The 26,607-nt window shown below is 48.6% G+C and overlaps 2 protein-coding genes across 22 annotated transcripts in view; one reads left to right on the top strand and one right to left on the bottom strand.

Annotated features, from left to right (window-relative positions):
* Positions 1–7,601: 7,601 nt before the first annotated feature.
* The window catches only part of LOC148007832 (uncharacterized), a 38,805-nt gene continuing 19,799 nt past the window's right edge, over positions 7,602–26,607 (bottom strand). The window contains exons 2-4 of the mRNA XM_087603991.1: positions 10,362–11,577; positions 9,584–9,682; positions 7,602–9,474 (exon numbers count right to left, since the gene is read on the bottom strand). Of these exons, the coding sequence (XP_087460117.1) occupies positions 8,547–9,474; positions 9,584–9,682; positions 10,362–11,577 (2,243 nt within the window). The 3' untranslated portion in view covers positions 7,602–8,546. The remainder of the gene's footprint in view (positions 9,475–9,583; positions 9,683–10,361; positions 11,578–26,607) is intronic.
* Positions 9,599–26,607, top strand: part of Ctbp2 (C-terminal binding protein 2) — a 136,093-nt gene continuing 119,084 nt past the window's right edge. For 6 of the 21 annotated variants that reach the window (XM_087593719.1, XM_087593692.1, XM_087593728.1 and 3 more), the window contains exon 1: positions 10,689–10,753. The gene's annotated coding sequence lies outside the window, so the exon portion shown is untranslated. Of the gene's footprint in view, positions 9,791–10,081; positions 10,309–10,688; positions 11,005–26,607 lie in introns of those variants that run through there. The other 15 variants (XM_087593714.1, XM_087593689.1, XM_087593721.1 and 12 more) reach the window with 5 other exon arrangements.

The following is a 26,607-nucleotide window of genomic DNA, read 5'->3' as shown; positions in this document are numbered from 1 at the left end:
GAACTCAGAGATCTGCCTGCTTCTGCTTTCTGAGTGCTGGTATTAAAAGTATGCACCACTATGCCCGCTGTCCTTAATCTTAAAAAGACAAAACAAATAGCGTCTCTATAAAAAGGGACCAAAGCCAAACTACAGGTGGTCGAATATAAATAAAATATTCATATTTCAATGGGCAACAGGCTTTGGAGGGTTCCTGGCTTTTGCTGTTGTTTCAAGGCTGGATCTTAATTATCATAATCTCAGGCTGCCCTCAAACATGCTCGCTCTCTCTCTCTCTCTCTCTTCCTCTCTCTCTCTCTCTCTCTCTCTCTCTCTCTCTCTCCATATATATATACACACACACATACATGTACATATATACATGAGAGTGATTTTGTAGTACTTCTAATTCTCCTGTCTCAGGAGGGACCAAAGCTGAACTGCTGAACTGCATAAAATGAACTTCTGTTAAAGATGTATGGATATAAGTATTATATTTGGTAGGTGGGTCTTGACGGAAACCAACTGTAAGAACTTTGTGAAATACAACATTTTTTTTTTTTTGGTTCTTTTTTTTCCGGAGCTGGGGACCGAACCCAGGGCCTTGCGCTTCCTAGGTAAGCGCTCTACCACTGAGCTAAATCCCCAGCCCCGTGAAATACAACATTTAAGCAAGAAATTTAGGTCCATTTATTTTATGTATGAGTACTCACTCTAACTGCGTGTACACCTTCCTGCCAGCAGAGGGCATCAGATTCCATTATAGATGGGTTGTGAACCACCACATGGTTGCTGGGAATTGAACTTGACCTCTGGAAGAGCAGTCAGTGCTCTCAACCTCAGAGCCATCTCTCCAGCCCCAGTACTGGTTACTTTAGGTGCTACCTCTGTAATTGACTTTCCTCCACACTTCTACCTAAGGGACATTCAGTGCTACAGGTTCCGGTGTTTTGTTTTGTTTTGTTTTTAAAAGTAAAGATTCTTGGGAGCTGGAGAGATGGCTCAGTGGTTAAGAGCACCAACTGTTCTTCCAGAGGTCCTGAGTTCAAATCCCAGCAACCACATGGTGGCTCACAACCATCTGTAATGGGATCCAATGCCCTCTTCTGGTGTGTCTGAAGACAGCGACAGTGTACTCCTATACAAAGTAAATAAATAAATCTTTAAAAAAAAAAGTAAAGATTCTTATAGATGTTGGATATTGCTGGGCATGGTGATGTCTGGCTGTAATCCCAGCACTTGCGAGACAGAAGCAGGAACATCAGGGGTTCAAAGCCAGTCTGAATTATATGAGAGCAAATCTCAAAACAGAACACCCAGATAAACAGAAGACAGCCCATTACTAGGAAGTCTTGCAGGTGTCTGAACTGCAGTCTACAACACTAACATCAGTTCTACCTGGGGTTGTTTTACCTCCATTCATAATGAGGCTTCATTCAAACCGTTGCTTACAGCCAGGGGAGACTGAGAACTCTATCTCCACCCTGGACTTGGCCATTCCTCAACTTCATTCCTCCACACAGCCCCACACTGACCCTACTGAGTGGTGCCAGTGGTCCCTGTGACTCTGTTCTTAGTCACCATTGCTCATCTGTCTAAAGCTTTGTGTGTCATATCCCTGCCCTGATACAGAAAAAGAACATTCCGAGGGTAGCACTTAATGCTGAACATGCAAGGATACCTGAGACTCATGGTGGCTTCTGTTTGACACCATGGGAGTTCTCTACTCTCCAGCCTGCTGGGTCAAGATAAGGTCTACTTCATCTTGCATTTAAGTTAGAGTCTCAAGGCAGTTTAAGTTCAAGAACTCCACAGGGTTACGGACTTGGTACAGAGCAGGTCTACTCTCTGTGGCAAAATATTTCATGCACTAAAACTAAGCATGGTGGCACAGGCCAGTAATTCCAATACTCAGAAAGCAGAGGCAGAACAAAATAGACATGAAATATCTATTCTTCAAAAGGATAAGAGTTTTAGGGGGCTGAAGAGAAAGATCATAATTTAAAGTTCATCCTCAGCTACATAACAAGTTCAAGGCCAGGCTAGTCTACATGAGACCCCGTCGTGGCAACAGCAGGGCCAAATGGGGACCTTCTGAAGCATCTCTGTATTACTAGGTCATACGGCCCTGCTGCCAGTCCAGCATTGAGCTCTCTGAAAGCTTCAGCCTTCATAAAGCTGACTGTGGATTCTTAGCCTGACCCTTGAGGTTTCAGTGATGAAGACCAATATCAGCCTACTGGGGTTCAGGAAGCTTGCACCAAGAGTCCAGCCCAAGGCAAAGGCAGGCAGATCTCTGAGGTGAAGGCCAGCCTGGTCTACAGAGTGAGACCAAGGGTAGCCAGGGCTACACAGAGGAACCTTGCTTTATGCAACAGTGTTTCAGTGTGTTTGTTAAGCTTTCTGCAAGTTATACTGTAGAGTCGTTCATGCCTGTGGATTTCATGTTTGCTTTTATTTATGAAGGATTTAAGTTGTGTGTGTTGAATAACTTGGATATCTAGCCCTTAACATATGATTTTTAATAACTTGGATCTCATATTCAGTGAGCGATATACCTTCTTACCCAATCTTATCTTTTTAGCCATCCACCCACACAAACTCACATCTATCCATTTGACCACCCACCTAAACACCCCATTCACTCATCCATCCATTTATCTATCCATCTACCCACTCATCTACCTGTCTATCCATCTACCCATCCACCATCCATCTGTCCGTCCATCCATCCACCTATTCCCATACCCACACATTCATTACTCTTCCCACCTACCCAATCAAATGTCCAAGAAATATCCTGAGTGCCTCTGAGGGGCCAGACCTACTAATAGATGAACTCATCAGACTAGTTCATGTTTGCAAACCACTGGGGAGCGGGGAGTTCTGATTCCTAGGAGCTACAGAAAACAGCCACATGTGGTAATGTCTGTCTGTAATCCTGGTGCTGCTATGGCAAGAAGAGAATTGAAGACAGAAGAATTCCAGGAAGCTCGTGGGCCAGGTTGCCTGAGCAACATGAGATCCTGTTTCAGTGCTGCCCCCTAAAAAAAAAAAAGCTTTATTCTTTTATAATATGATCATATGAAAATATTTACATTGACTTTTCAAACACCACAAACCATCCATCTCCCACAGCAAATACAGAACCGCTTTTCATGGAGGAAAGAGAATGTGGCTTCCTAGAAAAAGTACTAGAACTGGCATCGTTAAACATTACATTTACTTTTGAGCTTCCTGTGGGCCAAGGTAACAATGAGTCAGGATGCCTTGCAATTTTAAGTATGTGTTAGGAAAAAATTCATTAGCTCTTCAAGAGAGAGGCACTCTTTGTTTTGTTTGTTTGTTTGTTTGGTTGGTTGGTTTGGTTCATTTTTTGAGACAGGGTCTCTCAGTACATAGCCCTGGCTATCCTATTGCTTGCTATGTAGGCTAGACTTGCCTCAAATTCACGGAGATCAGCTCACCTGTGCCTCTTCACTGCCACCACCTGCCTCAGAGATGCACTCTTTCTCTTATAGGTAGGAATGCAGAGCAGAGGTTACAGACACTAACCACCAGGTAACTATTTTTGTTTGTTCTGATTTTTTTTTTTTTTTTGGACAGGGTCTCAGGTAGCCTAGGTTAGGCTTGAACTCCCTGTGTAGCTGAAGATAACTTTAAACTTCTGATCCCCTTGCCTCCATATCCAGAGGGATGCTGGGACTATGGGTGTGCACCACAGGACCTCCTTTTATCCCAGGTGTTGATGGGAGTCTAGGCTGCTGCTACTGCCCCTTCCCTTGGATACTAGCAGTGAATGCAGAGGGTTGACCTGAGAATGTCCCCGCCACCTTTCATTGTAGCCAGATGGAACCCAAGGCTGAGAGGAACAGAATGGGCACCGCAAATTAAGAGGGGGTAGCATGGCACTGCCAGGGGTATTGGTGAGGACAGCAGGCACATGCTTCCGCCTGGTCTGTACCCTCACCCCTGAACCAGGCACACTTGCCTTCATCTTGGAGTGGTGAAGCTCTACCAGGCCAGGCCTCTCAAAGCTAGGACCCTTTCTCCTGAACCCCAAATTTGGGTTCCTAGAAATAGAGAGGAGATGAATATCCCTGGAAGAAAGAAAGAAACCTCGGATGGAGGGGTTGGGGATTTAGCTCAGTGGTAGAGCGCTTGCCTAGGAAGCGCAAGGCCCTGGGTTCGGTCCCCAGCTCCGAAAAAAAAAAAAAAAAAAAAAAAAAAAAAAAAAAAAAAAAGAAGCAAGAAACCTCGGATGGAGAGTCTGAACCATGTGCAGCCGGCGAGAAAAGATAGAAACGAGGGGGAATGGAAAGTCTTTGGCAAAAGAGCTGAGTTGCCAGAATGAAGTAGAAGCCCATTTCGAAGCAGTGCCGTGTGGGCATTGCAAACCCTCAGAAGCTTGATTAATGACATTGCCTGAGAAAAAGCAACACTCTGACTTAATGCAGACTACCAGGAAAAAGAGAATAGGGAATCTGCCTAGAGACAAGACTGTAGCAGTCTTTTATTCGCTAGATGTAATTGTTGTCTCAGAAGCTTACTGTCTCCATCTGCCAACCTAGGCCTAGTTCTAGAAGCTTCTAACCTCTGTGCAATCTAACATAGGCCTAAAATGTTTTCAGCCTCTGACAGTTACTGCTAACACAGGCTCACCCTTTCTAGTTCTTCCTGATCTCTGGCTGTCTGGTTCAACTCAGCTGTTCTGGTTCAAACTCCTCTCTCAGCAGACTGATTCAAACTGGCTTCTCTCGGCTTCTCCCTGAATTGTTCTGCTTGGCCTCAAACTAATGCTGGCAACTTGTTCTAATCCTCTGGCTCCTTCTCATTCTCTGGCTCCAATTTCTTCTGCTGACTTGCACTGAAATGCATGAACTCATGAATGAACTCCACTCTACTGCACTGAACTCAAATGACTGAACAGAATTGAATTGAACTCAATTTCACTGCCTGCACTCCAGTGCACTGGTTCCCAACTCCTTACCTCTGAACTGCACCAAACTGACTGATTTGAACTTAGATCTGCAGGCCTCTGTCTCCTGAGTGTTGGGATTAAAGGCATGTACCACCACATTTTCCTTTTCCTTGAAACTTGCACAACACTAGGCTGGTCTTGAACTTGAGATCTGCTTATCTCTGTCTCCTGGAATTAAAGGTATGTCTGTATTCCAGCTAAATCACACAGACCTCGAAGGTCTTTAGGTATGATCCCTTGCCAGAGTAGACATGTTGCTGGATTAAAATTCCTCCACACAAGACTGTAGCCCTTGTTGATCTCAAACTTGCAGGGGTCCTCTTGCTCCAATCTCTCAAGAGCTGGACTTAGAATTATGAGCCACTAAGCCTAGCCTGATCATAAGTAAATATTATGAGAAAAAAAAGTTTTCTGTAACCTTCGGGAACTCAGGTTACTTCCTCTTGAATAGAAAAGCACACATGGAATGTTTATTCCCAGGGGATCAGAATTTACCTCTGGCTTTCTCATCACAACTTTGCCAGTGTGCAGAAATGGAGGCTCAGGAACCACCCTCCATACTCAACTCTCTCTCCCCACCCCCTTCCTTTCATTTCATGGCTGTCTCACTCTGCAGCTTAGGATTGATCAACTAGAAGTCCTGGCAATCCTCCTGCCCCAAGTAGAATTGTGCATATAAACCTCCCCATCTGTGTTTGTCTTTTCTATCTTGTAAAAAAATCATTTGTGTGTGCGCACGTGTGTGTGTGTGTGTGTGTGTGTGTGTGTGTGTGTGTGCATATTCATGCCACAGTATGCATGGGGTTCTTGGGCTCCAACTCAGGTCACCAGGCTTACAGGGCAAGTGCTATACATACTGAAAAAGAATGCCCATGCTTCTCCCTTTAGTTCCCAATCAGCACCACGGTGTCTCTCATGGTTCTGTCTATTTGCTGACCACATGTAAATGGATTATAAATCATTTGCTCTTCTGTGTCACATTTGCTTCATTAACCTTCCCCCCCCATGTTCATCTATATTATGACAATTCAACAGTTCATCTCTTTCCAGTGGTGTGCATGCACATATGTGTATAGCTGTGTAGACCCATGCTACTGCATAGGCCAGAAGAGGACATGGGTGTCCTGCTGTGTCACTTTCTGCTCGAGACAGGGTCTTTTACTGAACTGGGGGCATTTTTCACCTAGACTGGATGGCTGTCAAGCCCTAGTGACTGTCTTGTCTCTTCTCTGATTATGTCCCATTCCAATGTTGGGGCTACTGACCCAGGCAGCCGTGCCTTTTTACCCGAGTGCTTTGGATCTGAACTCAGGTCCCCGTGTTTGTGCAACAGGTGTTCTTGTCCACTGAGCAATCGCCTTAGACCTTCATTTCCTGGTTTGTTTTGTGACCGGTTCTCACTAAGGATCCCTGACTGGCCTGGAACTCACTAAGTAGACTAGGGTGGCCTTGAACTGAGTTCCACCTGCCTCAGTCCACCAAGTGCTGGGAGTAAAGGTGTGCACCACCACACCTGGTTCTCCGTTCCTCTCCAAAGGCTGAATAATAGTCCATCTGTATTTCATTTGTCACTCAGAGACAGTGGGCTGGTTTGACCAATCTATTGTTAGATATAGTGTTGCTACGAACATGGGTATACTTATATCCATTTACGCCTCTAGTCCCAGTTCTTTTGGGCATATAGTCAGAAATGAAATTGCGGGTCATATGGCAAGTCCATGTTTAACTTTCAGAGGAGCTGCCAGGCCATTTTCCACTGTGGTGGCACCATTTATATTCCCATCAGCCCTTCACAAAGGCTCCCATTTCTCCACATCATTTTCCTTATTGATGATGACAGCCATCTCAGTGGACAAGAAGTGGTATCTTACTGTGGTTCTCATTTCTATTTCCCTACTGACTGGGGCGAACATTGTGTAAGTGTGCTTCTTGGCCATTCGCACATCATCCTTACAGAAGCATCTACTGAAGTCTGGTTATATTTTTTGAATTGTAATGATTTTTATTTCAGTGTGTGTGTGTGAGTGTTTGTGTGTGTGTGTGTGTGTGTGTGTGTATGTCTGCGCACGCACAGTAGGGGGAATGGCACTTGAGGATCAGAAGAGGGCATCAGATCCTTTAGAGCTGGAGTTACAGGTAGTTGTGGTTACTGGGAACTGGAATCGGAGCCTCTGGAAGAGCCACCGATGCTATTAACTGCTTAGCCATCTTTCCAGCCCTGGGGGTCTATTTCTGGTTTTGTTTATATTTGACATCTTTTGAGAAATGGGTAGAGTCTGAACCAATTCACGTGTTGATGGTAGCTAGTTTCTTAAACATATTAGCGTACTCGTTTTTATCTTGTGTGCTTGGCAGGCATTGCATGTATGGAGCTGAGAGGACAACCTGAGGAAGCCAGTTTGCTTTTTCTGGGTTGTAGGGCTTGGGGCCAAGTGCTTTACCCACTGAGCCATCTTGCTGGTCCCAAAGTATGAGCAGTTGCCAGATTTCCCTGTCTCCAGAAGCAAGGGATGAACCAACGACTTCATATATGCCCGTCAAGTGTTCTACCCACTGTGCCACACCCCCCTCCCCAGCCTGGGTTCCATATTTTAAAATGCAAGTGGTCAGGCTGAAGTTTGAAATAATTTTTAGTTCTGAGTTCATAAGAAAGAGGGTAGTATTTTATTGTTGTGTGATATGTGGTACTCATGCAGGGGTCTGAGACAACTTAGTCTACTCTTTCCTTCCGTCTTCACCCAGCCTTTAAGGACTGAACTCAGATCCTCTGGCTTGATAGCAGCTTTGTAGGCTGAGGCATCCTGCAGGGCCCACGGAAGCATTTTTCTAAAGTGGAATTCAAAATCAGACCACAGGAAAGCTGAAGAAGCAATAGGAAAAGCCAGCTGACTGTGGTTTCTTGGTGAGAATAGGGGACCACGAAGGGTAAAGATCTGAGAAACAAAAGAGCAGGAACTACCATAGGTAGGACCAGAAAGCAGGCATTGGTGACACAGAAGCCCTGGTATGGACAAGGTCAATTTGCCAGCAAGTCCTGGGCCTCATGGACCTGGAGCGAAGCTGTTGGGAAGAAGTGAACTCTTAAGAGGAATCTGTGAGCACACAGCCCTGGAAGATGGAGACCACTGGGTCAGAGGCGGGTGTATACCTTTCACAGAACATCAAGACCAGCCCCTGGACTATTGGGGCCACGGGAATATCATGAAAGGTTGGTCTGAGAGGGACCATACCCGTTTTACCTTTCAGAAAAGATTTTCAATCTAGTTTAAAACCCAGTTTGGCTACATAACATAGAAACCCCACATTGCTAGTCTCACGCCCGGCATCTGGGTGTTCAGTTTAAGTAAGACAAACAGGCCGTGATAAAGCCCGAGAAAGGCAGGGCTCTGAAGAACGCTCAGCGATGGGTTTAGGGGCTCGGAGGCCTCTGCTATAAATTTCTCCGGTCGCGAGGAGGCCACCCACACCACTTTACGTGGCTCTCTGAATGGCGGTCCCTGTGGTCTTCAAAGTTGTGACCCTGGACACCCCCTCTCGATCATACAACCTAACATCTCAATCCAGTCGCTAGCACCCCAAACGATTTTTAAAACAACTGCATACAAGGGCTCTGTTTAGCGCCACAGGGGTCCTTAGAAGACGCGCGCTTAAAGTCTGGTAAGCCTGGGGGGCCCTGAGCGCAGGGAGCCGGCTCCCTTCCGGGGACAGCGCTTAGATGTTGCGGGTCATGGCCAAGGAATCCAGCCCAGATGCTGGCTAGTCTCGCGCGGCCGCTGTGTCCCCTGGTCGTTGAGAGTCCAGATTTCAATCGCAATGCACCGAGACACTTGTGGACTCGTGATCGAGAAATGGCACTGCACACGCGACCCCTGGGCCCGCAAGGTCTCAGAGAGGCTGGTGACCTGACCAAGGCAAGGCTTTCAAAATAGCCCCAGCGACATTCAGACAACAGAAAGACATTTCTAAATGTGTAAAAACATTTGGCTTCTCGTAGCGAACACATCGTGGCAAGTTCCAGCACACAGACCAGTCTCCGCGCGCACCCGCAGCCAGCGCTACCTCCCTGGCAGGGTCTCCCGGATCTGGGATCTGGGAGCGCAAGTGCCCCCTGTGGCCGGCCCGCGCCTGACCTCACGAGCCTGGGACGGCACCCGTGGCCTGCGCGGGGCCCAGGAGGAAGTTGGAGCCTCGGGGCCGAGTAGAGTGCAGGTCGGCTGAGCGGGCGTGGTGGGGGCCTTATCGAGCCGGGGCCACCCGGGGGACGGTGCCGAGGCCCGCCAGAGCTCGCGTCTCCCCACGTGGCGGGCCCCACGTGGAAGGGGAGGAGGAAGAAGGAGGGCGAAGTCACCCCACCGGCTGCGGGACCCCTGCGCGTCCCCAGAGTCTCAGTGGAGGCGCGGGGCTGGGCCGGGGAGTGTCTGCCTTGCCCGGCCCCCTCGGCTGCCCGCAGCGCCAGTATGCACTTTCGTGTAGCTGCTAATCCCCGGAGAGAGCCGATTTGTAGTGAGAAGTATCTGTAGGGGCGAGACCGGACCATGTGGGGTTGTGTCATTGGTTTGCAAAGAGAGACCCCGCCTTTGAAAAAAAAAAAAAAAAAAAACGAGCGAGCGAGGGGACCCTCACCTCGCCTCCCGCCTCGCTCCTGCGCAGCCGGAGGGCACCGGAGCAGCGGCCCGCGCCGCTTCCGTCCTTTCCTTTCCTTTTCTCTGCGCTTTCCTCCTCCTTCCCGGGAGGAGAAAACAAATAAAGAAGAGCAAATAGCCCGGAGGCGCTCGGCTTCCAGGACCTTCCCTCCCCGGATCCAAGTTGCAGCCAGCATCCTCTGGGGGGGTGAGAGAGGCGCGGGCCAGGGACCCCCAACGCAGCCCCCGCCAGGCCGCGGGGCTGGCAAGAAGGCGCGCGGCCCGGACGAGGGGGGGACTGGATCGGGAGCCGGTGGGCGGGGGAAGGGGGTGGGGTGGGTGGGGAAGTAGGAAGAGGCTCGGCGGCGACGGGAGGAGGAGGAAGGGAAGGGAAGGAAGGGAGGGAAGGGAAGGCAAAGGAAGGGAGGGGAGGGCGGGAGGGGGTGGGGCGCGGAGCTGGAGAGATTAAGTTTTTGTGTGTGTGTCTCTGTGTGCGTGTGTCATTTTAAGGTGGCTCGGGAGCGGCCCAGAGGAGCCAGCTGCGGACGGAGGAACGAGAGACCGAGCTGGGAGCCATGCCGCGCTGAGAGGGGGGGCCGCACCGCCAGCGCCACCACCACCACCGCCACCGCCGCCGGGTGGGGTGGGAGGGGCGGGAGCCACCGCTACCGCCGCCGCCTCCCGGGTGGGCGCCCTTCTCCTCGGACGCCAACGACCCAGGACGAGGTAAGGGCGGGGGTACCCGGGGAGGGCTGGGGCTGTCGCCGCCCCCGCCTCACCTGCGGCCGCTGGCTGGGGCACCGTGCCCGCGCCTCACTGCGCCACTCCGGGAGAAGGAGGAGGGCGAAGGACACCGGGCCGGCATCCGAGGACATCTTTGGTCAGCGCCCCCAGCCCTGTGTCCATACACTACGCCCGGGAGTGGACCCCCGCCTGGGGGTTCTGGTCCTCTGCCCCTCGCCACCGATTGCGCTTGCTGGCCGCCCTTTGCTCCAGGATTTTTGTTGTTGTGATGAGAGTTGATGAATGCGAAGTAGGCGGTCACCTTCCTTCCCATCAGGATTGGAAAAAAAAGGAAAGAAAAACCCGGCGCGCAGCGGCGTCCGGAGGGCAGCGGCGGCGGCGTCTGACGACGGTTTCCTAGGCGCCCCGGGCTTGCTCCTGGAGCCCGGTGGGTGCGCGCGCGGGGGCCGCTGGCGATCTCAGACGAGCGCGCTGCGCGCCGCGGGGACAATACGGCCGGATCCCTGGGGACCAAGAGTCCGAGCATGACGGGGTGCGGCAGGCCTTGCGCCTGGAAGGCGAGCGGGCAGGGGGGAGTAGAGACCGGGGTCGGCGGGGACAAGTCGGGGCGCGCGTGGCTCGGGGCCCCTGGGGGCGCGGCCCCTGTTGGTCCGGGATCCCGCGCGGTTCCCCGAGAGTGTAAGTGAGAGGCCGGGAAAGACGCGAAGCGAATCCCTTTTGTTTTGCCGGCCCGGCATTGTTGGCTCCTTGGGGCAGCCGGGGCCACATCTGCCGCTGCCGCCGCCAGTGGCGCGCGGGGCTCGGCCCGCCAAAGTCGCGGCGGGGCGGGGGGCCGGGGCGGGCTGCAAGGGCGGGGGCGGGCGGCGCGGGCATTTCCTCTGCCCAGCCGCGCTCCCGCGGGCACCACTTCCTCCTCGCCCTCCGCCCGCTGTCCTCGGCGCCCTCGCTGGGACCGCACTTTTCGGGTGGGGCGAAGCAAAAAAGAAAGTTTCGTAAAAGGGGCTGGCTGGGAGCGCCTTGGGCACCCGGGACATAGCGTGGCGCGGGGACCGTCCTGCCGCCGCAGTCGCCTCCTTGCGCTTGGGGTGTTCCGCGGAGCCGGATCGACCGGCGGGAAGAGCCTTTCTTCTCCAGCTCGCGCCCTTCCCAGTGCCTTGGGCGACTGAGGCTGGGCAGCGCGGGAGTGCCGGCGCGCCCAGGCCTTGCTTTTGCGGGAGGCCCCGCGGCTTGGCTGGTCGCCTGCAGCCCACGCTGCACCCAGGGGCTCGGAGGCCGCGGGCCCGAGAGCTCGGCGCGGTCACCGCGGGCAAACCCTCGCGCGCACACACTCCCTCCGGTGGCTTGCTTAACGCTGGCGACTATAGTCGCCGACACGAGAGTGCGTGTGCGCGCGTGTGTGTGGTACCCCCGCCCAGCCCCCAGCCCCTACTTTTCTCAGATGCTACCTAAGCAGCGGTTGGCTTTAGGGGACCCTCAGGTTTGGGATTTTGTAGGGGACCGGAGGGAATATCTTATGAAATCTCTGCGTGCTTGGAGGCTGCTGGCAATGGCCTACGTCGCCACGCCAGGCTCCCAACCTCGGGCAAATAGACCTTCCTGGATATTTGACCTGTTTCCTTTAAAAACTAGGGAACTTTTGAGAGTACTTAGATGTGAGTGGTAATAGAACTCTATGTATTCGAAAATTGAAATCCAAAGGCCTTTGCAATTCTTTGGGACATGTATATTTTTATCTGAGGTGGGTGGTGTTTGAGGGAACATTGTATTGGAGTAGAGGGATTACAAAAGTAGTTCTGCTTTCTAACTTTGACGGGATGCATCAACGATAGGACCTCTTTTCGAAGGAGATACAGCCTCTTCTCCTCGTGCTGGGTTCAAAGACAGTTTTAAAATTGCCTCGCATTCGGCTCCCGGGACTGCTGTTTGCCTCTAGGTAGTCTCAAAGAACTAGTTTCCCTCTACTTCGGAGAATTCTGGTTTGAAACATTTTTTAAAAAAATATATCTTTTACATCTTTAGTAATGGGACTTTTAAAGGATCTTGTTTTTATAATTACTTAATCTCAAAGAGTATTTCTTAACAGCAATTACAAAGTAATATTTTAAATGCTAATTCCAACATTTTCAGCCCCAGCAACTTTAATGTGAAAACAAGGTTTCCTTTTTAGTTTTCTAAAAAGCAACTGTATCTTAAAGTTGGAACATTGAATATCCTTTTGTCTGGCTCTGACACACTCCTGGAAAAACCCCCAGTGCCCTTTTTATAGCCCCCCAAAGAAAAGTTAATGAGCTGGTAGGTTTCAAGCAAGAAGCAGGTCCTCCCTCTTGCAAAATATGCTTATAGTCACCATTGAAGTTGAATGTTAGCCGTGAATGTACTTGCCTTTAATGAAACCAGTTTAATCGTTCACACTTGATCAAGTATAACATGACCAAACAAAGGAAATAAGCCAGCATATTTCTGTAGTGCATTGAGGGGTTTAGTGTAAGTGTTGATGGTGGGCCGCCCCTCCCCCCACCCCGCCCCAGTTCAAGGGAGAGAGGGTTGAAAGCTAGGGGGATTTATGACACTGATTGGTTTTTCTGTGCCCCAGGGGTAGGGGACACGAGTACGTCTCTGTGGAAAGCAGCTATTAGAGGGAATTAAAAGATTTCAGGTTTGCAGTGAGTTCCGAACCTGACAAGGTGCGTTTTGGTTTCTTGTCTGGGGAGAGAACTTAAGCTGAAGGAGTATAATGCCCACACCCCCCCCCCGCCCCTCCCCATGTGGTAATGGCACGTTAATAAGTGAGAGTGGAGGGCGGTGTGGTGTGTCCTGCTGAGGGGAGCTCCCTGCCACGTGAGTTATTTACGGTTTCACTTGGGAGCTTTGAAACTGGCCCTTGAATGGGTGTTCTTGTGGGGGAGGGGCAGGGTGAATTACCTTTTCTTAGCTGTGATTAGAAAAAAAAATCCCTTTGTCCCTCAAATGCATTTCCTTGCTAAGCTTGAGTTGCAATTTATGTGTGGGATTTAGTCGTCAATTTAAGTGAAGAAATGTCTGTAAAATTTAAGAGTGTCACTTCAGAGTTAAGAAAGTTAAAAAAAAAAGTGTATCCACCGAAAACCAAACACTGCCACTGTAAAACCGGTGACATACTTTGTGAAATATTTTGGCCTTTTCAGACTCAGGCACACCTGTCCCTGTCCCTGCTGAGTCGTTTTGCTTTCCCTGGCATTGTTAATCTAGCCCTTGTACACAAGATGAAACAGTAAAACTTACTAGTGGAGTAATTATTAACTACTCCATTTGTTACCCTTTCAGGGAATAATCAATAACCTCACACTTGACTTGAAAAACTCCAAACAGAAATTGTCCTTCTGTAAGTCTAGAAAGTGTTTTAAAGAAAAATTGAATTAGAGAAACAAACAAGTAGCAACAACAAACTAAACTGTGAAAACACACAGTTTTGGGTGTGTACCTTGTGTGTGTGTGTGTGTGTGTGTGTGTGTGTGTACAGTTTTGGGTGTGTACTTTTTTTTTGGTGTGTACAGTTTTGGGTGTGCCTTTTTTTTTTTTTTTTTTTTTTTGGTGTGCTGAGAAAGCAGTCAAATCAGAGGTATACTGAACCAGCAGGAAAGTGAGCATATTTTGTTTGAATTTCTCTTCCTTTCCTTTTTTTGGGGGTGGGGTGGGGTGGGGGTGTTGGTTTGACCATGTCTTACTACATAACCTTGACTGTCCTGGAAGTCACTGTATAGATCATGCTGACCTAGAACTCTGTAGACCATGCTGGTCTAGAACTCAGGGATCCTCCTGCTTCTGCCTCCCACATAAAGCCTTGTGCCACCACACCTGGCCTTACTTCCTCTTCCTCCTATGAAAAATGGAAAAGGGCTTTCAAAAGGATACCTTAAGGGAGAGCTACTGCTGTGTTATAGCAGGGCTATGTTCCCCAACTACACACCCTGGTGTCGTGTCACCATGTTTGAAGACCCTTCTGCACTCCGTGCTCTGTTAAGCGGAAAGGACATGTAAAGAGTTTACAGCATCAGTGGAATGGTGGCCCCAGTTCTCTTTTTTTTCCTACTGTCACTTCAGTATAGAGGGGCTGTCATCATAATGCATGTGGGTTCAGTGTGGGTCCCTCTGTTAATAATCTTTCTATCAGCAGAAAGCAGTGGGCCACACAGAAACATAAGTACTCACATAGCACATGGTTGGGAAGGGACTAATTTACCCCTCGTATTGGGTGTGAACAACTCAGCTACTACTTCTGTGTCCAGGTAATAACAGCTCCTTTACAGAGGGTGAAACACAGTTCTGTAGTCTTAAAAAAACAGTACAGCGTGATCCTCCATAAAGAAATGACACCTTTTGGTGAGATCTTGGGTGTCTTACTAACAATCTTTCTGTGGACTGATAGCTCAGGAACGAATGCTTATGAGGCTTGTGTATGCTGAGAGGTTTGGGGGTACAGGAATGTTTGGTGGGTAACTTGTGGGCGCATTGCCTAGGTGGATCGCCTTACCTCTTACAGCTGATAAGCATGTCCTAATTTACTTTGGCTGCAATTTAAAGTTACAGCCCCCATGGAGAGCTGGGAATATCCAAAGCTTTCCCTCAGTCCCACCTTTTGAAGTTAATTTTTATTCAGGTCTGGGTTTAATGGAATATGTGTCATGGAGTTATGAAAGGTTTTTTTTTCTTTTTGAAAGCCCTATCTCTGAGTTCAGAAAATTATATTTAATAATCGCCCAAAACTTCAGAACCATTTTTAAAGGCATTCAGGGGCTCTTTTTGATCATGATTTAATGAAAAGTATCCGAAAGCTATCACTATGATTCTAGTGATAGTCACAAGTGAATGTTTGGGTCTAATCTGGAGTTTGCTTTCAGATGTCATTATTAATGTAGGAGACCTAAATTATGGCTGCACTTGGGCATTCAGAACTTCTCCTATGAAAAGAAGGGCTTTGCACATTGTGTGGAAGAGGGAGGATTCACAGATGAATATAGAGTCTACAATGGTGGGAGAGCCCGGCCATTGTTTGTGAGGAATGTTGACAATGGGAGCCAAGGGGCAGTTTTCCCCTTCTGCAGGAGAACAGAGCAGGGATGGGAACCAGCCTGGCATTCATCTGCCTTGGTCAGGCATGGAAATTTGGCCAGCTTCCCTTCCTGAGTTTTTCTTAGAAGGTGGTCTTACTGGACTCCAGGAGAAAACAGGCTTTGGTTCTTAGTAATCTGCATTCTTTTTGAGGAAAGATTACAGGGCAAGTAGAAGCAGTTTCCAAGAAAAGCATCAAGAATCACAGCATTCCCCAACCCCCCTTCAAGTTTGATATTAGGAGAACACGATATATACACGATGCCAAACACTGAGGCAACTGAAATCCCAGGAAGGAGCTGTGTTTGTTTTTAATTCCTCCCTGTGCTTCTGCTCTGCCTGTAGGGACAGTAAGGGACACTTGAGTGTTTGCTATAGGCCTGCCTATTTGAAGCTCCTGCTATTCTTTCTGAAAAGGCTCTTTTGAGCCTTCATTCTCAAAGCCCTTCCTCTCACTTCCATGGGGGGGGCCCATGATGGCTCAGGTGACAGGCATTCCTGGTGCCTCGTAAAAACCTCCATCCAAACTGGAATCGTGTGGGTAATTGTCTATTCCCAGGGCTGCATCTACCTGGTATTTAGCAATGTGCGGTCATAACTTTGAGGCCCCTTGGCAGTTTCCATCCATACCTAGCTCGGTCCCCAGTGGGTGCTTAGAAATGTCCTGCTTTAGCTGTATGCCTAACTTAGATTTAACAGTCGGCTGCTAGAGTGGACTTAAAATTTCATAGAAATCGTGATAAAATGGTTGAGTTCTGACTAATGGGGCAAGCAGTCATGTTAGTTTTATGTGGAGTTGTGACTTCTGTCCTGGGTAATAGAACTTTTCTTTCTCATCCCCCAAGCTAGGTGGGTGTTAATCCTAAAAGGCTGGTGACTAGGTTTGCCTAGGCCTCTGGTGACCAGGAAAACAGTTGGGGTGGAGTGGGGGTGGGGGTGGGGTGCCCTTTATTGCTACACTTATAGAAATACTCATTTGTAAACTAGAAAAAGAAATAATACCTTACTCTATGTTGTTGTTGTTATTATTATTATTTTGGTCTAGCTTTATTATTATTATTATTATTATTATTATTTTGGTCTAGCCTTATTATTATTATTATTATTATTATTATTATTATTATTATTATTATTATTATTATTATTGTCTAGCCTCATGTAGCATGGGTAGACTTGAATTCCTTCCTTGTCCCTCCCCTGCCTCAGGGATCAGAGACATGCGATGAACTACCTTACCTGGTTTATGGTGTTGATTTTTTTTTTTTCTTTTTCTTTCTGGATTCTTCTGGTCAGCATGTGCTCCTTGCATTACAACATCCTAATTATGATTTATAGAGCCTGGCTTAGAGATTGTGTGCTAGGAGGTAACAGCGGCGACTCTGGGTACTACTGCTGCAGCCCCTGTGAATCCTTCTGGAATACAGCACCAGGCCTCCTCCTCAGGCCTCGTCAGTTCAGTCACAATGTGGCTCTGCTCCCATCATGCCTCTTGCTATCTCATGCAAACAGAAACTTTATTACTGAAGTCATGAAATCCTAGGAAGTTTGTCTGGAAGGAACTAAGAGACCGAGCTCTTGACCTAAAGGGATACTTCGTTGTTCTTGGTCCTATTATGACAGTTAAAAACAAAAAACCAAAAAAACAAAAAACAAAAAAAAAAAAAAAAAACCCAAAGCTAACATGGAGGCCAGCAGGTCGGCAAAGTAGGGCTTTATGGGCGCAAACAGGCATATAATAAAACCTGGAACTGTATTTATACCTGATCGAAGAGAAGGGGGGAGAAGTGGGAGGGGCAAGGAGCAGCAGGTGAAAATGACTCGCTGGAGAGGATCTCTGTACCTTCTCTTTAAATGACCCCAAGTTGTGACTATTCTCGCTGATGGGGAATTTCAGTGTGTTCTGCCCAGGAGTCCAAATAAAGTGCTTCACTGTTAGCTCTTAACGCCTCGCACACGCTTGAAACGCTGGTGTCTTTCCCACTTTAAAACCCGAGTCTTGGAGGTGGTTGAAGGAAAGAGGTTAACATCCTGAACCTCCATTTCCAGTCCACAAGTGCCCTCAGCGGTCACGTGACCTAGCATTGCTCAGGAAGGGCGTGCTGGTTGCAGGAGAGAGAGGGGGTTCGCTGTTGGAATTGCTAGGCCAGATAGGACCGGACCTTGTAAGCTCCCGGCAGAGCTTGAATGACCAGTGGGGCCCCGGGTTTGTATGGAGGCCGAGTCTAGTAGGCTTCATTAGGAAGATGCTGTTTCATTTTCTTTCCTGGTGGAGTGATCGACGGGTATTTTAAGTTTTACTTTTCCCTGCCTTCTCCAGATGTTATGCTAATCTGCACCGCTGACTGGATAGGCTCCCCCCCCCTCCCGTTTTTTTGGAGCTGGCGGCCCAGGTGCTTGCCATGGTCGGATACTGTCTGGAGAGCACCCATCTCTTTCTGTGTTGCTCTCAGATCTGGTGATGTCACTTGGATAGAGTGATTTTAAAAGTGCATCAGATGTCCATATGCATATATGAGTGTTACAAGTCAGAGTGTTTTTTTCAATCTTAAAAACAGTTCATAGCCACTAATCTCGACGCTCCTGCGAGCTGAGTAAATAAAATAATTTCTGTTTATTTGTAAGTCGCTTTCTCCAAGTCACGGTGGGGCTTTTTTGTTTTTTGTTTTTTTTTTTCTTTCTCCTTTTGTTCCGGTTGCGCAGAGTTGGGCCCTTCAGGACCTTCTGCTCTGCCGAACACCAACTTCCGGTGTCCTGCGCGACCTTCCAGGTGGGGAAGACAGGCTGGGTCTAAGAGGAAGGTCTCGGCCACACCTGGCCCCGCCCCTGGGAGGGGGCGTGGTCGGGATGGGAACTGAGAGGAAGATGCGGGGGTGGGGAGGAGGCTCTCACTTGACTTGGGGGAATCTGGGATCTCAGGACCCCAAGTGGGCTGCTAGCCCCTGGGGTGTGTGCACCTGGCGGCCCCGCCCGTCTATCTCTGTGCCCAGGGTGAGGCATCTGACACCGGGGAAACTCCCGAAGTCCTCGCCTTTTCACTTGCTAATTTAAACAGCAGGGAAGTCTTTAGGTGGTGGAAATGGACCCTGTCCCCAGCCCCCACTTCCTTCCTCCTGCAGCTTGCCTCCCACTAGCTGGCCTCCCTGGCCAGGAGGGAACTGCTGCTGGCTGACGTGAGATATCGTGGTGAGGAGGACACCCAAGAGGGCCCTCACCTTTAGCTCAGTTGAGCTAGGTACTTGGCGGGACCCTGTCCTGACCCCTCTTCTACCCTAATGTTCTTGACCTAGGGGCTCGAGATGTTTCTAGCGCCTCCAGTGGGCTTTCAGGGAGTTTCGTTGATAGACTGCCAGAGGGTAAAAGGCCCACTGGGCCGCAGGGGTACCATCCATGTGGCAGGTTTGCTGTGCAGTAAGTTCTAAAGTACTGTTTTATTTATTTGCTCTGCAAACAGGGCCATAGAGCTTGACACATATAACCGCCAGGACCGAAGCCTTCTACATTTTCGCCAACTGCTGGGGTGTTTGTTATGGTGGCAGCTCAGAGGCCTGGGGAACGTGGCTGGAGGTGCTGGGCGTTGGGGGGGAGGGGCAGCAGGATCTAGAGTTGAATTGAAGGTTCTCCGCGGTGAAAAAGTTTCTAAAGGGTAAACCTTCTGCCTGTGTAGACTTCATTCACGACTTCAGAACTCCCAGTAGCATTATCTCCTAGGATAGAGTAAGAACGTAGGGACGATCAGTTGAGCCCTCACTTGTATTTGGCTATGACCAGTGTCCTTAAGTGGAATGATGGCTGATGGAGGAAGGACTTCGAGGTGACTTGCCCATGACCTCTCCATGGAGCTGGGATTTAACGCTTGGAAAGTGGTCAGAGCAGAGCTTCCTGGTTGGAGACCTGCCTGGGGTAGAGTTGCTCCCACCCTCCTTGGCTCTGTGCCATGGGAGCAGAGGGAAGGGGCAGGTTCTTGTGCGCTTCCCGAATTCAGACAGACAAGGCTCAGAAACCATTATTCCATTTTACCCTGCCCTCAGCTCAGAGGTTTCCCTGAGCCCCTGGAGCTGTGAGAAGTCCGGCTTGTTTTCATTTTGTCCTTGAGTGATCCTTTTTTGTTAGAGTGAGCCACGCTAAAACAGGGAACATTTCCTATAGTAGACTCTCCAGGCCTTTAAAAGTTTATTGCACTTAAAAACATTTTAAATCACATTAATTTGTGTATATTTGTGGGTGCGTGCACGCGGGAATTCGACGTGTGTCCAGGTTGCAGGTGAACAACTTTCACAAGTTAATTATCTCTAACCTGTGTGCTCTGGGGACTGGGCTCCCGCTATCAGGCCCTGAAGTAAATGCCTAATCAACAGAGCTATCCCTTAACCCCTGCTGCCCCTCTTCTTTGGAGACAGTCTTGCTATGTAGGGTGGCTTCCAACTCATGATCTTCCTGCCTCTGTTCCTCAAGTAATGGAATCAAAAGTGTGTAAGCATGCATCACCACCTGCTGGTGGGTTCATTGCACGTGTGGACCGGAGAGCTAACCTAGAGTCTCACACATATAAGCACACTGGGCTGTGTCTTACCCCTTTCCTCCCTAAGATACCAGGCTGCTCTTCAATTCAGTCAGCAGCCCCAGTCTCCTGAGTAGTAGCTAGGGTTCAAGGCCTGTACCACAAGACCAGTCTTCTCTGTTGTACTTTAAAAATATTTATTTTTATTTTGCGTGTAGATTTCGCCTGCATGAAACTTTGTGCACACTGTACATGCAAAGGCCAGAAGAGGGCATCTGACCCCCTGGATGGAACTGGTGTTAACAGCCATTGTGGGTGCATGTGGGGTGGGGGTGGGAGGGGTGCACACTGCAAATTAAATCCAGGTCCCAAGAGCAGTCAGTGTCTTCCGCTGTTGAGCTTTCTCTCCAACTACTCTCACTGTAATCTTGAAGTGACTGTTCAGACCTGGGAGGTCCCTGGAAGTTCTGGCTGTCTGGAAAGAATTCTCTGGATTACTGACTCACTGTTGCCCTGGTATGCTGGACACATGGACAAACACACACACACACACACACACACACACACACACACACACCCCGGTACATAGACAATTCCTTATGCTTATGGACAGGAATCACTTTTTCAGTAGGTAGGCTCAGACTTTGCTCCAGGCAGGCACTAGTTTTCTGATGAGTGCCCCTCCCTTGGAGGGGGAGTGGCTTGAGTGACAGGAACCCTATATATACCCCACTGTTCGTCAGTTTCTACATATAGATATTTGGAGAAAGCTGGTAGGTCTCCCCTCTGGATAAAGGGATGGTCTGTCTGCTCCACTCCGGTAAAACCAGTAAAAACTTCCTTTCAAGGAAGTTCTAGGTTACAGCCTTGCTTTTGTGTAACACTGGCAATAGCCAGGAATTTGAGTGAATTCTCCAGAACAAAAGGATTAGTCTTCCTTTCAAAGTGGCCATCAACTGAAGGGAATGGCATGAAGTTGGGCGTGCCCTAAGATCCACAGCCTAGCCCTGCCCCTGTGGTGAATAACTCAACCGGAAAGGCACCCAGGGCAGGAGCTTTGGACCTAAGGTCCCCATATGCTGGGGATTTTCCTGAAAAACAGGCTTCCATTAAAAGACTACCTTCCTGCTCTGCAGCCCTTCCTTTCCCATCGAGAACAGGTGTGGGCCTGTGAACTGGGGAAATCCCTGTAGTTAGGTTGGGGACTTGTATGAGTCTGAAAGACTGGGGGCTTGGCTACACAGTGGGTTCCATCCTGATAGGATAATAAGCCAGAGGTGTCTCTTAACAAATTACTTATGTTTGCCCTGGTGTCCTGGCCCTGCTCCAGCTTGGGTAATGATTATATTTCTGTCTATTTTAAGTGCCCCCCCCTCGAGTTTTCAAACAGGTCTCCATTGTACTTCATATCCCACAGGAGGTCTGTTGGGGGTGGTAATCTACTATTGGCTTTAACTCTACAGGCCTAGCTGATGAGACATGAGAGGATAAAGCCCCTTCAGAAGTTTGCCAAGATGGTGGACACAGCTGGATCTTGCAGATAGCTGTATGTTCCCATGGCTTCTTGTGGTTCCCCCGGCCTTTGCTGGCTGACTACTGCGACTGCATGTAACTTCCTCATGGACAGGCATTCCCTGTTAGCCACAGTTTCAGGTAGTCTCTGAACCAGGAGGGTGGTTCTGGGATGCAGAAAGAAGATAATTCCTAGGGTTCAGGGGTCCTTTGCTCTGTAGAAAAGCCACTGAGGCAGGCACTTAAGTTAACTCCTTCAACACGAGGTAGGCAGGGGCACGTGAGTTCTGCCCACCATGGAGGGGCACACCGGTCTCCCGATCATCTGGTTTTCCCATCCTGCATTTGTGAAGTTCCGTTGGCTGATCCTTTCACAGTGATTTTACCCCTCGCCCTCGCCACACAGCGTCCTTTTCATTCCTCACCTAAACTGAAGACTAAAATGTGACTTAAACAAAGGCCAGGAGCCATTAAGGAGATAGTTGAGATTCTTTCTGAGTATTTTTACTGGACTAGTGGGTAATTCCTTCGCTTCCTAAAATGGCTAGGTGTACCTTGAGGAACTATCTTACAAACTCATTTGAGCTTGCTTCTGGATTTTTTTCTCCTTTGTGACTGGGGACTTCCTACAGCTGAGTTTGTTGTGTGTAGGATTGCAGGGAGATAGAATGATTCCCTGGTTGGTTGGGCTCTGTCCATGCATGCCTGTTAGACCTGTGAGCTTGGAGGTAAATTCATAACTGCTATCCCAGAAGGAAGCCTGGGAGAAGATTTCCCAGCTGCTATCATCTAGAGTAGGGTCAGGCTTAAAGCTGCATTCCAGGAGTTTTTTAAGCCTGTGATATATAAACTCTGCTTTGGGGAGCACTGGGTGCCCTGTACTGTATCGAGGTGAGGAAGAGAGCTAGCACAGTGGTTCTCAACCTGTGGGTCTCAACTTCTTTGGACAGACCTATAGCTTCCAGAAATATTTACATTACGATTTGTAACAGTAGCAAGATTACGGTTATGAAGTAGCAACTAAATAATTTTATGGTTGAGGAGTTTTGCATTTTATAGATTCTCACACCACACCATGGGGAACTGCATTAAAGGGTCACAGCATTAGGAAGGTTGAGAACCACTGCTCTAGAAGATGGCCACACTTCTTTAGAAGACATACCATTAGACAAGAGAGACACCCTTCTAGAGCCTAGAGAAGGCACGCAGGGGTTAGACTGTTTTGTTTAAGGGGTTAGAACGTGTGGCAAAGATGGGAAGTGCCGAAACCCTTCCTGCATTTTCATTTACTTGTCAGGGGCTTAGGTTTCTGAGTATGTAGAATGGTGGTATGTAATGAGATCCCATGAGGTAATATTTTATAAGTGCTTAGAACAGGCTGAAGCATTAGATTGGACTGTTAAATTAAGAACTACTATATGGTATAAATAAATACTGTATAGTCAAATAAAATAAACCTGCCGCTTTTGTGCTGAGAAAGCCTCATGGTGCACATCAAAGTAGATGGACGACGTTGAGAGGTCTCCATCAGACATCAAGAAGGTGGAAGGGTCTAGAACAGCAGTAAGACTCCATGGGCTCAGGACTTAGTGGGAATCATTATAAAAGGATACCTGGGATAGGTAGCAACCTGCTTAGAGAAGGGCACTGGGTTTGGTTTGCTTCTCCTTTGGTTGATGGGGCCACACTGATGAATTAAAACTTTTAAGAAGTTGTTTTTAGACAGCAGAATGTTACTGTGTATTGGGTAAGTCCAAGAACTGCCTAGTAAAATATTCATGTGTTACTGGAGACCTATTCCCCTTCCATGGAAGGAAAGAAACTGGCTGTCCTGCCTGGTGGACAACCAGGAGCTGTGCCCCGTCCAGCTGCTTTTGGCAGGTGGAACCTGCTGAGAAAAAAGGCGCTCAGGGTTTGATTGTGTACCCTGGGAGCATAGCTCCCACTGCATAGAGCAGAGCCACAGCATGGGCAGGCAGGCAACACACTCCTCAGAGCCTGCACCTTCTTTGGCTTGTGGACCGGCCTGCTTTAGCTCCTTCCCTTGGTCTAAAGGCAGGAGGGTCTTTGTGCTTTTGGAAGGTCAGGTGACTGACTGCCTCTTGTGTGGGTCATCTGCCTGTCATGTTATAGTGAGTTCTTGGTTGGTGAAGAATGGACAGCTTTGGTAATTGGATCTAAGCAGGTTTCTGATCCAGGCTCTTCAAAACCTGGTAATGGTCTCCAGGGTATCTATCCATCTGCTACCAGAATCCATCCATACTATCAGATACTGATGGAGCACCCAATATGACCCAGAGTGGGCATGTATGTGTCTTTATGGAGTGATTAGTGAAAATCCAATTTTAATCTTTTTTTTTTTTTTTTTTTTGAGACAGTTTCTCTGTGTAGCCCTGGCTGTCCTGAGGCTCACTGAGACAAGGCTGGTATTGAACTCATGGAGATTCTCACGGGTAACATTCTTTTTTTTTTTTGGTTCTTTTTTTTTTCGGAGCCGGGGACCGAACTCAGGGCCTTGCGCTTCCTAGGCAAGCGCTCTACCACTGAGCTAAATCCCCAACCCCCACTCATGGAGATTCTCTTGCTTCTGCCTCCCTAGTGCTGGGATGAAAGATGTACGCTACACCACTAACACCCAGCTCTTTCCCCCCTTTTTGTTTTTCTTTTAAGACAGTCTGGCTGCATAGCCCAATCTGGCCTTGAACTGTTGACCTGCCTGCTTCAGCTTCCTGAATGCCAAGTTCACAAGGCTGATTCCAGGTTTGGTGTGAGCTGCTCCCCCTAGGCAATGTCACTCCCCTGTGTTACCCGCCTTCAGGTTCCAGGTGTGTGTAGTATGTCTGTGTTCATGGACCAGCTGTTTCTTTGCACTCAGTTCGTGCCATTCAGAATTTCACTTTAGAGACGGTTCTTGAAGATGCCCTTGGAAAACTGGGGTCTGCTGTGAAAGGACCTATATGTAATAGGCCATGTGTGGGAGCCAGACTGTGTTGAGGGTGGGTAAGCCCAAATGATGCTGCTGCCTGTGGCATTTGCATAGTAGTTTCTATTGCCGCTGTGGTTTTGGTGCCCCAGAGGGAGGAACACTGAAGTTACAGCACAATTAATAGAACTTAGAATGGTTAAGTTGTCTTCTTACCCACCTTTCCTGGGCTGTTTGCAGGATTCTAGTTCCCTGCACCCTCTGCATTCATTCTGGATTGGCATGGGATGGAGTTTAGAGCCTCTAGTAGCACAGAGAGGTCCCCTGGGTGAGTGCCAGGACCCTTTAATGAACTAGCCCATGCTCTGCCCTACTCTCCAGGTGACCTATGCATTTTGAGTTAAGAAGTTGGCTGTGGGTTTGGTGGTTTTCACATGAGTGACTCCTGCAGTCCCCAGGGAGGACCTAATGGCTGGGTGGTTCCAGAGAGGCTGGCTGCCAGAGAAGGGGGATCCCTGGGGCACCCCTTCTAGGAGTCCATCTCCTGGGCTGTGCATGCCATCGTGTTGGACAAACCCCAACATCTGTATTTTTAGCAAACTCCTCCAGGTGGTTCTCCCTGTAGTCATCCCAGAACCTGCCAACCACACACAGTCTGTCTTTCTTTAAACACAAACCACTCCCTCAGCGCTACACCCACACACTTGAGTTTAGTTATTGAACATTTGGCTTGCAAACGTGGCTGAAAGAAGGTTTTTATATAGCTTGAATAACCCCCAGATTGAATGAATACATTTGAAATTTGACACATGTATTTGTGTCTTTCTGTCTTTGCTTTAAAAGTCTCTAGAACATCACCAGACATTCCTAGGAACTTGGGAGGAAGTGTGTGTGTGTGTGCGCGCGCGCGCGCGCGTGTGTGTGTGTGTGTGTGTGTGTGTGTGTGTGTGTGTGTGTGTGTGTGCGCGCGTGTGCGCCTGTGTGTGTGTGCCTGTGTGTGCCTGTGTGCCTGTCTGTGTCTGTTACTTTTCGGGCTGGTTCCATGTGGTGATGAACTTTGAACTGTATCTGCACACAGCAGTGTTTATTCAGATGAGCCTGCACTGAGAGTCATGTCATAGCATGTAAGCCGGGAAACATCTGAAGCCTTGGCTTGGTGAAGAGCACCTTAAATATCCATATTCACATGGTGGACGTGTGAAGTTCAGCTTGTTTGTGGGGAGACACAGGGTTTTACTCTCTAGCCCAGGCTGGCTTGGAACTTGTGGCAATCCTCCTGCTTCAGGGGCCCTCCTTAGTGCTAGGATTATAGATAGGAGCAACATGGAAGTTGATATACTTAATACTGGTTGATAGCAGCATTAACATGCATGGATTATGGGCATTTGTGTCTCCACCAACAAACCAAATCTACCTTTATCTACCCGTGTAGATAGCGTTGTTTGATAAAAATACCAGGCACTCAAGCAGGTTTGGGAACAAATACCTTCTGTTTTAGGAATGACATTGAGTGCATTTTGTGGTGTGCGCTCTCTCTCTCTCTCTCTCTCTCTCTCTCTCTCTCTCTCTCCCTCCCTCCTCCCCTCCCTCCCTTCCTCCCTTCCTCCCTCCTTTCCTCCCCCTTCCTTTCATAAGACAGGGTCTCAATGTATGGCCCAAAGTAGACTTCAAATTTCCCTCCTGCTTTAGCCTTCTTACCTGCTGGGGGCTTTGCATGAGCAGCTGAGACAGCTTCTCTTTATTATCAAAGGTTGGTCATCAGTTGATTCTTTGTTTGCTTTTTTCCTTCCTTCCTTCCTGCAAAGGTCGTGTAGTTCCAACTGGCCTTAATTCCATATTTAACTGAGTTCGACCTTGAATAGATTCTCATGCTGGGATTACAGAGTGTACCACCACCCAGCTGCCTACTTTGCTTTCCTTTTCCCTTTTAGAAGAAGGTTTATTTATTCTAATTCATGTGAATAAATGTTTTTTATTTCTGCATGCATGTATGTGACCATGTGTGCCTGTTAGCCCCTTAGAACTGGGGTTATGGTTGGTTATGAGCCACCATACGAGTGCTGGCAATTGGACATGAGCAACAAGTGGCCTTAACCAGTGAGCCATCTCTCCAGCCCTTCCCTTGTTTTCTGTTCGTATAAATGCCTTATTATTGGCTTATTTAATGTTTACTAGTAACCCTATGTAATGCAGAAAGGGACTTCCTACTCCGTCAAAGCCGTGTGGATCGACTCACAGTTCTGGAAAGAGTGAGACCATT

The sequence above is a fragment of the Rattus norvegicus genome, chromosome 1 (genome assembly GCF_021556685.1).
Source record: "Rattus norvegicus strain SHRSP/BbbUtx chromosome 1, alternate assembly SHRSP_T2T, whole genome shotgun sequence".
NCBI classification, from domain to species: Eukaryota; Metazoa; Chordata; class Mammalia; order Rodentia; family Muridae; genus Rattus; species Rattus norvegicus.
This window is presented reverse-complemented; position numbering and strand designations above follow the sequence as displayed.